Source organism: Oculina patagonica, chromosome 2, assembly GCF_052425735.1.
Source record: "Oculina patagonica isolate OP01 chromosome 2, crgOcupat, whole genome shotgun sequence".
NCBI classification, from domain to species: Eukaryota; Metazoa; Cnidaria; class Anthozoa; order Scleractinia; family Oculinidae; genus Oculina; species Oculina patagonica.
The window spans coordinates 38,111,767-38,124,019 of NC_135759.1; the positions used below are offsets into that span (position 1 = coordinate 38,111,767).

Sequence of the window (12,253 nt, forward strand, 5' to 3'; positions counted from 1 at the left end):
GAAATTTCTACTTAAGCTTATTTACGTCCTTAGGGCAGTCGAAACGAGAGAAAAATTGCTCTAAATACTGGAATTCTACGCAACAAACGAAATGTCGACTACATCGCGAGGCAAGCTGAAATGGACCGAAAAGATGAATAATGACCTACTCGAATGCAAGGCGAGAGCTAAGGATCTTGTGGCATCAGACACACCACCATGCAACGAGAACGGCAGGAGAAAGGGATATATTGTAGTGATGAAGGAGTTATGGGATGAGAAAGGCTATGCGCATCTTGAAATTAAGAGCCAGAACCTCAGAGATCAAGCTTCTAGACTCGAGAAAATTGATCACACGGTTGGCTCAAGCGCTCCCGCAAGAAAGAACCAGGAAAAGGATTCGAGATGCAATCGCGTACAAGATTCGAGCGGAAGTGAGCATCAGAGGATTTTAAACCAAACTTCTCAGAAAAAATCCAATCCTAGAAAACAGAATACATGTAATACAGCTCAAAATGCTAATTGCGTGGATTCGGAAAGCTTGATGGATTTGCATATGGCAGTGGCGCGATCCCCAGAGAGACCTACAGCTACAGAGAGTGATGGTTCCACGCAAAATATCCAAGAACAACAAGAACCTGTAAACGCCTCGGTCAATGAGATGACTAATGACTTGAGCGAAGCCCGTGCATGCGTGCACTTACCAGGACGGTTGCCTGACAACAATGTTGTTGACACTCCATTAATTATTAATTGGGGGCGAAGAGCGGATGGGAGTACAATAACAGTCTATTCATCAGTCATAACAAAAGCCTATGATGAGATTACACAATGGCGTAAAAACACCTTCCTTGTCCCTTATGGGAAAGTCGGGCGAGAGTTTATCGATCAGCTTACGACGCATATAACCGACTGGAACAATGCAACGCAAATGCAACACATAGCGCTCAAAGCTGCCATTGTTCTCCTAGCAACGACGCTACAAAAGCCAAGCATGAAGTCAAAAGCAAAAATTCATCAAGAGTGTCTGGCTAAGCGCTTAGCGCTTTGGAAAGAAGGTGAAATTGATAGTCTGCTTCGAGAGGGGAGGTCTATCCAAAAACGCCTTGTTAAGACCAAGAGGACAGAACCACCAAATAAAGCTAAGATATTCGCCAAGCTAGTCATGGAGGGACAGATTAATTCAGCGTTGAGATACCTCAGCGAGAATGAGTGCGGCGGCGTGCTACCGCTGACCGATGACGTCATGGGCCAACTAAAAGATAAACACCCTGAGGCACAAGAAGCAAAGCTCGGCTCGTTACTCTTCGGACCAGTTGAAGAAGTGCATGACTCGCTCTACCAGCAAATCGATGGCGATATGATACGCGAGGCGGCGTTACGAACAAAAGGCTCCGGTGGTCCCTCAGGCGTCGATGCAAACGGTTTCAAGCGAATTCTTGCTTGCAAATCATTCAAGAAATCGAGTGCAAACCTATGCGATACCTTAGCAAAAACGGCAAGGAGGCTCAACACAGACTTTGTCGACCCTCGAACCATTGAGCCATTTCTAGCCAACAGGCTCATCCCTCTAGACAAAGGCGAAGGCGCGGTTCGCCCCATCGGTGTTGGTGAAGTCATCAGGAGAGTGATTGGGAAATGTGTCATGAAGGTGACCAAACAAGATGTGATCGAGGCTAGTGGTTCGCTACAAGTCTGCGCAGGCCTCAAGAGTGGAAGCGAAGCCGCAGTCCACGCCATACACTCTATATTCGAAGCTGATGAGACGGATGCTGTACTCCTGATTGACGCCTCAAATGCATTCAATGCACTAAACAGAGCTGCTGCCCTCCACAATATTAGAGTACTCTGCCCACCTATTGCAACGTACGCTATCAATACGTATCGAGAACCAGCAAGATTATTCATAATCGGAGGGAAGGAGATCAAGTCTGCAGAGGGTACAACGCAAGGAGATCCTCTAGCGATGGGAATTTACGCCATCAGTCTACAACCTCTGATTACTCGTTTGGGGATTTCGAACGATTTGAAGCAGTGCTGGTTCGCCGATGACGCGAGTGGTGCAGGTTCATTGGAAGATATCAAGCGATGGTGGGATGTGCTGACTGAGGCAGGACCTGATTTGGGGTACTACCCTAACGCCAAAAAGTGCTGGCTTATTACGAAACCCGACAAGAAGGACCATGCTAAAGCTATCTTCGAGGGGACTGCGATAAACATCTCTACGCAGGGACAAAAACATCTAGGCGCCGCTCTGGGCTCTCGAGCATATCTCGAAGAGTATGTCGATGGAAAGGTTGAGGAGTGGGTGAGCCAGGTGGTAAAGCTAGCCGAGTATGCCACATCAAACCCACAGGCGTGCTATGCGGCATTTACCTTCGGACTACGCCACCGCTGGACATATTTTCTCAGAACACTTCCTGATATAGAAGATCTATTAGAGCCCCTGGAGCGTGCTATTGCAGATGTACTAATACCATCAATCACTGATCACCACTGCACAAAAGAAGAGAGGGACCTAGTGGCACTTCCAGTGCGGCTAGGGGGGCTTGGACTTATTAATCCAAGCCAGGATGCAGCGTCCCAATTCAAGGTGTCAACCAAGATCACAGCGCCCCTAGTAGAGAAAATAATCGCACAGGATCATGAAACACCGGCTGATACTGCTGTCAAGACATTACAGCAGTGCGTGCGAAGAGAAACCAACGAAGCGCTTCAGACTAGGCTTGGCAATGTCAGGGAGTCTCTACCTCAGAAGACACAACGAGCCATTGATCTCGCAACCGGAAAAGGTGCTTCTAACTGGCTCACGGTCCTCCCATTAAAGGACATGGGCTACAACCTGAATAAAGGCGAGTTCCGAGATGCTGTAAAGCTCAGGTACGACTGGGAAATTGACGACAAGCCGACAGTGTGCGTGTGCGGTGACGCCTTTACAATCGATCATGCAATGATTTGTAGGAGAGGCGGATTCATAATTCAGCGCCATAATGAACTCCGTGACCTCGAGGCTGACTTGCTTAAGATGGTCTGTAATGATGTCGAAATAGAGCCCGTCCTTCAAGAACTGACTGGAGAGAGGCTACCAAGCGGCGCTAACACAACGCCAGATGCTCGCCTAGATATACATGCCCGGGGGTTTTGGGAGAAGCAGAGATCCGCGTTCTTTGATGTGAGGGTGTGTCACCCCAACGCGGATTCCTACAAGGACCAAACCCCCAAGCAGATATACCGTAACCATGAGAATGAGAAGAAGAGGGCTTACGCAGACAGGGTTCTTCAAGTAGAACAGGGAACTTTCACTCCATTGGTGTTTACATCCACCGGAGGAATGGGCGAGGAGTGCAAGAGGTATCACAGTAGGCTTGCAGAATTAATCGCCGCAAAGAAAGGGGAGGATTACGCAACAACGGTGTCTTGGATCAGATCAAAAGTCTCATTTGCGATCCTCCGATCCGCCTTAATCTGCCTAAGGGGATCAAGAACTGTAAAGAGAAACAGGAACATTGACATTTATGATATAGACTTTCAAGTAGAGAATTCTCGTACTGCAATTTAGATCGAATATTTTTTTTAATGTATAGTTCTTCTTTTATTATTGCTCTCGAAGTCGCTTTTACTATTTTTCTACATTTTTAAAGACACTGTTTTTATTATTATGTAAATAATATGTTTATATATATAAAGTTCTAATTCGTCTTTAAAAATTAATAAAAAAATAAAAAAAATTATTATTATTATTATTATTAGTTCTTCTTTTATTATTGCTCTCGAAGTCGCTTTTACTATTTTTCTACATTTTTAAAGACACTGGTTTTATTATTATGTAAATAATATGTTTATATATAAAGTTCTTATTCGAATAGTCAAATCATTGTAATTCTTTTAGAAATTGGTTAATAAAATTCTTTCCATTCATTATTATTATTATTATTATTATTATTATTATTATTATTTGTCATTTGGGAATGAATCTGGGAAAAAGGAACTAAGAATATGTTGCTGTAACCTTATGAAACAACGTTGAAACTGGGTTGGTTGCTGGTTTTTTTTTTTTTTTTACTTTTTGTCCCTTAACAGCAGGCATACCTTTGTACATGTATGAACGTAAGCCTTCCTTGTTGTCAACAAATGGTGCCCGGCCGGCTGTCAGAAAGGCTTGAAATTCACCAACAGCCACCCTCCCTCCCCCTGAGGTCCCCTGGCTAGACCAGGTGGCTAGGTGGAGTGTCTAGCCAACCCCGGTGACAGCCAAGCTGCCACAGGCCTGCAGCTGGCTGCCAAACACAAGACAATCATCATTAAAATACCATGACATTGCTCTGAGTGGCAAAGTCAAGTGAAAATGACACAAAAAACTCCACAATGCCCACCCCTAGCAAGCCAGCAATTCAACCCCTGACTCTGGGCTCCCTAGGGCTGCAAGCTCTGCCACTCAGCTACCCGGCACAACCTTCCAAGACGTTCCCCCCTCCCCCTCAATTTTTTCTCGCGGGACTGACTTGAGGGCCGACTAATGTAATGTCTACAACACGCAAAATTGCGACAATGTCGAGCACGCAAACCCATCGACTTTGAAATTGTGCCTCCGCACGCCTCCTCACACAGATACACATTCCCCGGCTTAGGTAGTTCTATTGAGTGTCCTAGACATTTCACAAACAAAGATTTTATTTATGATTTCTTTCCTTTTAATGGTCACTAATTTCGTGTATGAAATAACTACACGCCGCAAATCTTACACTGCACTAAACACTTGACTTATGGTCCTCTAAACAGACGCACACTTACAATAGTAAGTTTATAGAATAGTAAGGTTATCAGTTCTGTGAACTCATAGGTTTTTTTTTTACAGAATGACTGTTTTCTTGGCCATAAGCCTGTCATCACTCAGATTTTGTACATCTTGCCTACATTTGTGGCCTGTTGTGATCCGGGGAAGATAGTCTTTAGTACTGTTCTGAAACCAATAAGCGGTGGCGCGAAAAGGCAGAAGCTTTTTTTTGTAAGCGCGCACAATGTACAACTTGCATGTCACGTGATTTTACCATTAGTAACCATTACACTTACCATTACACTTTGGGATAAACTCAGGTCATAAATTTCGAAACTCTTGTAAACACTTGAGATATAAAGAAGCTTTTGCTTTTCATCTACTGAATCGTAGGATTTAATTTCTGTACCCACCGTTTAAACTATAATCAAACTGTATAAAAAATGTGAAGATCATGTTTCATCTGAAGATTAATTCAGCACACTAACCACCTGTGTTTGTTTGAATGTTTGTTTTTTCTTTTCATATGGCTGTGAGTAAAAGGTTGACACCTTACCACACTTAATGATTCAGCACATGAAAACATAATACTCCAACATTCTTAGTTTTCATACAGTATATTTAATGAGTTCTTCTTACTTCGGCAAAACATCCAAGGATTTAATTGCCGAGCTTTTGAAATCGTTGACGGTTTTTGTTATCTGAAGTTTGATTTATTTAGGTTGAAACTTATAGGGCGCCCTTATGGACAAAACAAAATTTTGTCTTATCTGGCCTCTGCTCTGTCTGCACGTGATAAATCACATGAAGTAAATCAAAACAAGCTTGGTTATGTAATGAGCGAGGAAAAACGAAAATAGATTAAAGGGTGCATTAGATAATGGTAGAGTTTATGAACTTGTTCAAAGTTGTTATGCAACTCTCAGTTCACGTTTTTGAGTCTAATGCTTGCGTGCGCTTTGCGCATGCGCATTAGACTCTTTGTTATATGAAAAAAGCTGTTAGCAATCCCAAGGGAATGGTTCGGGATCGATAATCGTTCGCTGTAATGTAGAAAACAATGATCAGCTGCAAGAACGGACTCCGTACGGACACGCACGATTAGTTTCAATTAAAAACAGCCAATCAGCGACACGTGTTCCCACGCATAATTAAAAGTTCTTTCTCAAGTCACGATTATTCAACACTTGAACAGGACGTAATAATTTTCCAGTTAAGACATTTGTAAGCTTTTTGTGAAAATAAATCTTCGTTTTCAGTTCAGTTAAGCACTTGTGTTTTCGTCTTGCTTAAAAAGCAAGACGTCTTTGAGAAAAAAATATTTCGACGGCGACTCGCGTTTATTTACACAATGCGACCAAATATTTATTTTGTTTTAAAAAATAGAAAACTTTACCTCGTATTTTGTATTTAAGTCATTCGAATTTTGACCAATTTTTTCTTTACAGTGCAAACAAAAACCTTCAAAAATAAAAGATGTACATGGATAAATGTAAATCAAGTTACGCGACTAAATCAAAATGCGTTTGTTTGGCCGCTTTGCAGTATTACACTGTCCCGGCCTTTGCCATACACTGAAATCAAATTTCATGCTTTTACGACTCTCAGAGATCTTAAGTTCTTCTTACAGCTAGAAAAATCATAAAATGGTTACATTGATATGGAAGTGATGATTCGCGAAATTTGTACATCATGATAAACAGTCTTCGCTCCTGTGTATGGTAGCTCGATAATAATTGCCTAGTTTCCAGCGTTCAAAAGGTCATCATTATATTGACGTGAGCATTTACACCCGTTTTTAGGAAAATCTGTCACTAAGTGCTTACAGTACAATGGAGTAACAGTCACTATTTCAAGTGCTTTTATTGCAAAATCTGTTTCAAGAGTCATCATCAAAATGGTGAAAAATCTGAAAGAAAACGATGTGAAGTTCTTCAACCCTTGTTGTAATGAACATGCTTTTTGTAAATCGTCACGCAATCTTGTCCAAATGTTTAATCGTTTCTGCTTTTACGGACAATACGGAAGAAGTAACATCAACTCCTGTTCATACTTTAAATTTTGTGAAGCATATAACATTTATGACTGTTTCGTTTTCATCCATAATCATCCACGATGCCCCTAGCTTGCTATAAGCATTTTAAATTAAACTCCCGAACACAAACCTCTAACCAATTTTAACCGGCTTACGAAAACCGCGCAATCTGTATCACTATGCCATACGGCATTAGACTCATGTCACCCTTGGTGACCTATTTTTCTAACTGTCAACATCTGAAAGAAAATGGAAATTCTTACAGAACGCAGTTTCAGAAGAAAAAAAACACTTCTTTTATATTTGAAGTATTTTAAATGCATAGCCTCAACTAAGTTAAAACTTGTTACCGAAGCAAGTGACTCGGTTCGCCTTATACCAGCTACGGCCTTGTTTAAAATGTTGGATTAATTATTTAAATAGATGTTGCGCAAAATGTTTTGATAAAAACTCACAGCCTCTGCAGTCGTTTAACACCGTCACGAAGAAACAAAACAGACAGAAATTTTATGAAGCCATCAAAGCCTAGGAACGTAGATAAAGCCTTCTGTAATTTATTTACATCTTTCTTTCTACGAAAAAACAAAAACAAACGAACAAACAACAAAAACAAGTTAGCCAGGCTAATTTAATAGAGAAAAATCATCGCTTGGTGATACTAATGTAGAGATATACGTCCAAATTCTCAAACTTAGGTTGTCTGCAATGCGTGGTGATTAGTAAGGAGAATTAGAATATCAAGAATTACCGAGATCTTAAATGGTTGACGGAAACCTTCAACCGGATGATAATGTTATGGCTTGGAAGAGTAAATAAAGATTATTAGTATATACCACAAAAGTGAATAGTACTTTTCGCGCGCTCTGATTGGCTAACTCGGAGGTGATTAGCAAAGTACTATTCACCTCCGAGCATCCGAAGAGAAACAAAATGGCCGCGCGTCACGCTTCGGCTAAAGTAAGTAATGTTTTTAGCTGCTATTTTATTCAGCTTGTGTGATGTATACTAAATCAATTTTTCACCTCAGTGTCGGTGAAAGTTGTGGATATTTACATGTAAATATACACCATTATATATTATTCAACAAATGCGCGCGCTGCCCATATATGGTCAAAATGGTAACGATATCTGTCATCCGTACATAACAACCGAACTCTCGTAAAGCGCTGCATAATTACAGTTTTTCTAGCTGCAAAATGTGTTTCGTTGACAATTTGTTGAATAATAAAACAATTATCCTGCTCAATCTTGCAGAATATCGTCTGATTTTAGCCAACTCGGCCTACGGCCTCGTCGGCTACGTATCAGGCGATATTCCGCGCGATTTCGCAGGATAATTGTTAACTATTCACCTCCGAGGAGCCAAAGAGAAACAAAATGGCTGCGCGTCACGCTTCGGCACCGTAAGTAATGTTTTTGGCTGCTATTTCATTCAGCTTGTGTGATATATACTAAATCAATTTTTCGCCTTCCCTTCGGTGAATAATTGTTAAAAACTACGATGTGATACGATATACAGAAACATATCTTGTTCTATTTTTGGTCACTGCATATAGGGCTTTCCACAAGTTGCTCGAGATTTCCCAAAAAGTTGCCCGTAATTTTTTCAAAAAGTTGCTCAAAAGTTGCTCCAAAAAGCAAAGATTTCTAAGCAGTTTTATGCAATTTTACAGCAAAAGAAGTATCATACAAGGGGAATATTTGTTTAATAACAAGAATTTCTTTAACTGAGAAAAAACGTGAAGATATCGATGACGTCATGTTTGCCGACAAGTTTTGTTGAAGCGTCTTTAGATGTTCCTCGAATATCTTCGGCAAACTTCGTAAATCTTCGGAAACGTTCGTATTGCCTTTGAACAACACTCGGATAATCTTCGGAGATCTTCGGTCTGGAAATTGCTCAAAATGCAACAAGTTGCTCAAGAGGAAAAAAGTTGCTCGAAGGAGAAAAAGTTGCTCGAAACTTGAAAAGTTGCCAAAAAGTTGCCGAGCAACTTGTGGAAAGCCCTAACTGCATATATTCAAGGCACAATGTATGGTAAACAAGAAGCTTAAGAAGCTTAAAATCGGGCGGTTAATAATTAACTATCTGCTTTGACCTGAAAGGCGGGGTACAGTACAGTAAAAATCACTGGAAAAACAGTCACTTTAGTAACACTCAGTGGGAGCTTTGCGTAAGTCACAGTTTGCATGAGTTGTATTAGTGTGTAGAACCCTGGTAGAACATAATATCTGGAATGTTTTTAAGATTGCATTATTACTTAATGACATAATGTTCTCAATTTATAAATATATTTCGCACAATACATGTAAGAATAAACGATTGAGCTAGACGACTAGAAAATATAAATTTTTAACATTAAGCAAAGTGCAGCCTTTTTTTCGCAATACTCTTTATCAGGTAACTACTATTGTCAAGAAAATGATCACAACTAGTTGACCAATGATTAAGTATTTGTTTCATACCATTACTGTAATAGCAACTGATGAAGAATAGTAGTACTGACCCAAAGTATAAGGGCTGAAAAACACTGAAAACCATTTCAGCTGCCTTTCAAGAAATTCAAAAAAGCTTTACTTATCTCATATATCTATGTTTTGCAGTATTTTGTTAATTTTGGGCGATTTTGGGGGATGTCGGGGAGGCGATAGATTTTCTCAAAGGATTAGTAAAATTTAGACAAATAAGAAATATTAGAATTTGAAGTTAAAAATGGTCGACGGACACCAAACAGTTCCCTGAGAACCTGGAGTGCGCTTTCGAGGGGGTCAACTGTTTGGTGGTGTTTCCATTTTTTTTTTTTTCAATCCCTTCTTTAAATCTCTTAAAATTTCATTAAAATTCAGGTAGAACCCCACCTTAAGTTTTGTTCTTGTGAGAAAACAACAGAAGTCAAAAGTTGCGTGATATAACCAAGCATAGATTTTAATTCTCCCTCCCTTTCCCTCTCCTTAGCCTTTCACCCCCACCTGTCCCTCCCTTTCTACTCCCATCCTTCCCCTCCCTCCCCTCTCCTGCAGTCTTTTACTCCACCCTATCCCATCGAGCTTTCTACTCCAATTATCTCCACCCTCACCAGCGTTTTGGGCGACTTTAGATGCTTGAAAATGCTATTTTCGGCCTTTTTCATTCAATTTAATGCTTGCGTATATTTCCTGACCGTTTCAGTATCCTTTTTTCTTGGTTTTTCGTTTGTGCGCGTACTAATATGTGCCAAGCAATTAAAGAATAACAGAAATTTGCCTTAATTTTGATCTCTTCGAGTATAAACCGCTAATAAAACAAAACACACTTGATAACAATTCTCTGAGGTTATACACCTTGCAGTATTAACGTACTAACGAACTTAATAACAAGCTCCATGTCGTAGTAAGGATTTTTACTGATCAACATAGAAAATAAGTTCACAATGGTTTGTTCCCAAAACGTTTTTTACTTCACAGAGGGTCTGTATATTGACCTGTAACTTGTATATCGTATTGAAAAATTCGGAACGAACCGACTTCTACCCGCTACCATATGTTGAAAAATTAGCTTCTTCGAAACCGCAGCAAAATCGTTAGAGACAGACAAGATACAGCCGTTTACTGGCAGTCTTTGAAAATCCTGAATTTCGTCAAAATGAGCCAAAATAAAGTTTTCAAATTTCCTTTATCAATATGGTTCTTATCTTCTTATTCAATTCTATGAACTGCTTTTATGCAGTACTGTCCAACAAAGATTTCAATTTCATCAAAGTTTCGGGACGAAAGGATTCAAAATATTTCGTGCAGAATGTAATTTGATTAAGTGAATGTTTTCACGTCTATAAATACTTCAAGCAGTGAATGAGAACCACTTTCAAATAGTTAATGCATAAAAAATAACAATCAGATCAGAATACAATGATTATTAATTCAAGGCTTCGCTATTATGTCTCGGCAGAGATACTTCTTTTTTGCAAGTTCAAATGTATGCAAATTTCGTGTGAAATGTAATTTGATTCCACTGTCTTGTTTACAAACTCTTTCTTAAGAAAGTTGTATTTTCGTGAATAAAACCCATCGGCCTGTTTTATTTTCCTGATCAAGTTTGTCTGTGATTTTTACAAAACATGTGGTCTTTTTTTGGAAAAATTCCTGTTTTGAACACAGATGTCACTTCCGGAATTTCTCATCAAAAGATGTAGATTTCACCGCATTGCTTTTCTCTGCTTTATTTTAAAGGTGAACATATTAAAAACTCTTGCAATGCGTTTACAATTCGACTCAGACATTAGACACGGATGTCTTGCAGTATTTTGCGGCATCTTTCCATTATTTTATTTATTTTTTGTCAAAGCTTAGGGTAAAGAGAGACGAAAGTAGACGGCCAAAGTTTGGCAAGTAGCCGGTTGTTTCAGCCGGCTACCAGCCCTATTCAAGTTCCACTCATATTCTGCCATGTCGGGTCATCCCTCAACGGGAAATAAATTTCCCCGATTTCAAAACTAAACTCAAAACTCTTGAATGACGAGCCAAAAAATAATTCATTTCTCGAATAAAAGATCGGAATATCCGGAAAATAACAGTACTAGTTCCTCATCACTTAAATCTTTCTTCGCAAGAGTTACAATAGTCAAGAATAAAATCTTAAAAACACAATTTCAAACTATTCAAAACCAGATTAACGTGCGTCACACAACAGGCAAAATGTTTCAGATGAATTTTTTTTATCGAAAATGAGACCAAGCAACCTTTTGAAATCGAAGACTTTCAAAGCCATGACATGCATTCAGGCCGTGATAAAATTTAGTTAAAATAAAATTCAATTGGTATTTAATTATAATTATTCGAAGTTTTCATTTTGAAGTCATCTTTTCATTCGATAGCTTTACCGATCTCGTAAAAAAATCCCATTCAAGTTCACACCAATACTGTACATTGCCAATGTTTTGCTGACGTCTTGAGAAGTGCCTTACTAACGTCACTAGGCAAATCTAAAATATATTCAAAACATGTTGTGCAAACATTCTACTCTTTGTGACAGGCGACTTTGACGCCCAGCTGTGCGGAAATGAAAATCGACACACTTCTTGCTAAATATATAAAAAATAGTTTTAAAGTGGAGTCCGCCTCAAAAAAATGTACCACCAGATCACACTGCTATTTGTAGAAACCAGCAAAGCGTCTAGTTTCAAAGTTTCCCACAAAAACATTGCGTGACATGAATGACGTTACCCCTTTTATTTACAAGAATAGCTTCAACTTGTCAAAACAACTACAGTTTCACAATGGTGATTATTAGTACTTTATCCCTTAAGCATTTTTCTCTGTCCTCCCGCCGAAGCAAAGAAGAGAACCAGATTGCAGAGTAGCCCAAAAGTCGACCCAGTGTGCCTACAACGATTTACTGTCAAAACTGAAATGAAACCGATTGGCCCAGGCTATCTCCGTCGTTTTTGGCCGGCAGGAGACTATCGTCTAGGACGCCCAAAGGGTAAATT

General features: G+C 39.7%; 1 protein-coding gene across 1 annotated transcript; it reads left to right on the plus strand.

The window, feature by feature from the left end:
• The first annotated feature begins 478 nt into the window (after positions 1-478).
• On the plus strand, positions 479-3,610 carry LOC144644606 (uncharacterized). The gene has a single exon (XM_078504129.1). The coding sequence runs from the start codon at positions 524-526 to the stop codon at positions 3,536-3,538; it is 3,015 nt and encodes a 1,004-aa protein (XP_078360255.1). The 5' UTR covers positions 479-523; the 3' UTR covers positions 3,539-3,610.
• Positions 3,611-12,253: the final 8,643 nt, after the last annotated feature.

Bases quoted from the DNA above. Each gene is read 5' to 3' on its own strand.
- LOC144644606 (XM_078504129.1), top strand. From the start codon at position 524: ATGGATTTGCATATGGCAGTGGCGCGATCCCCAGAGAGACCTACAGCT.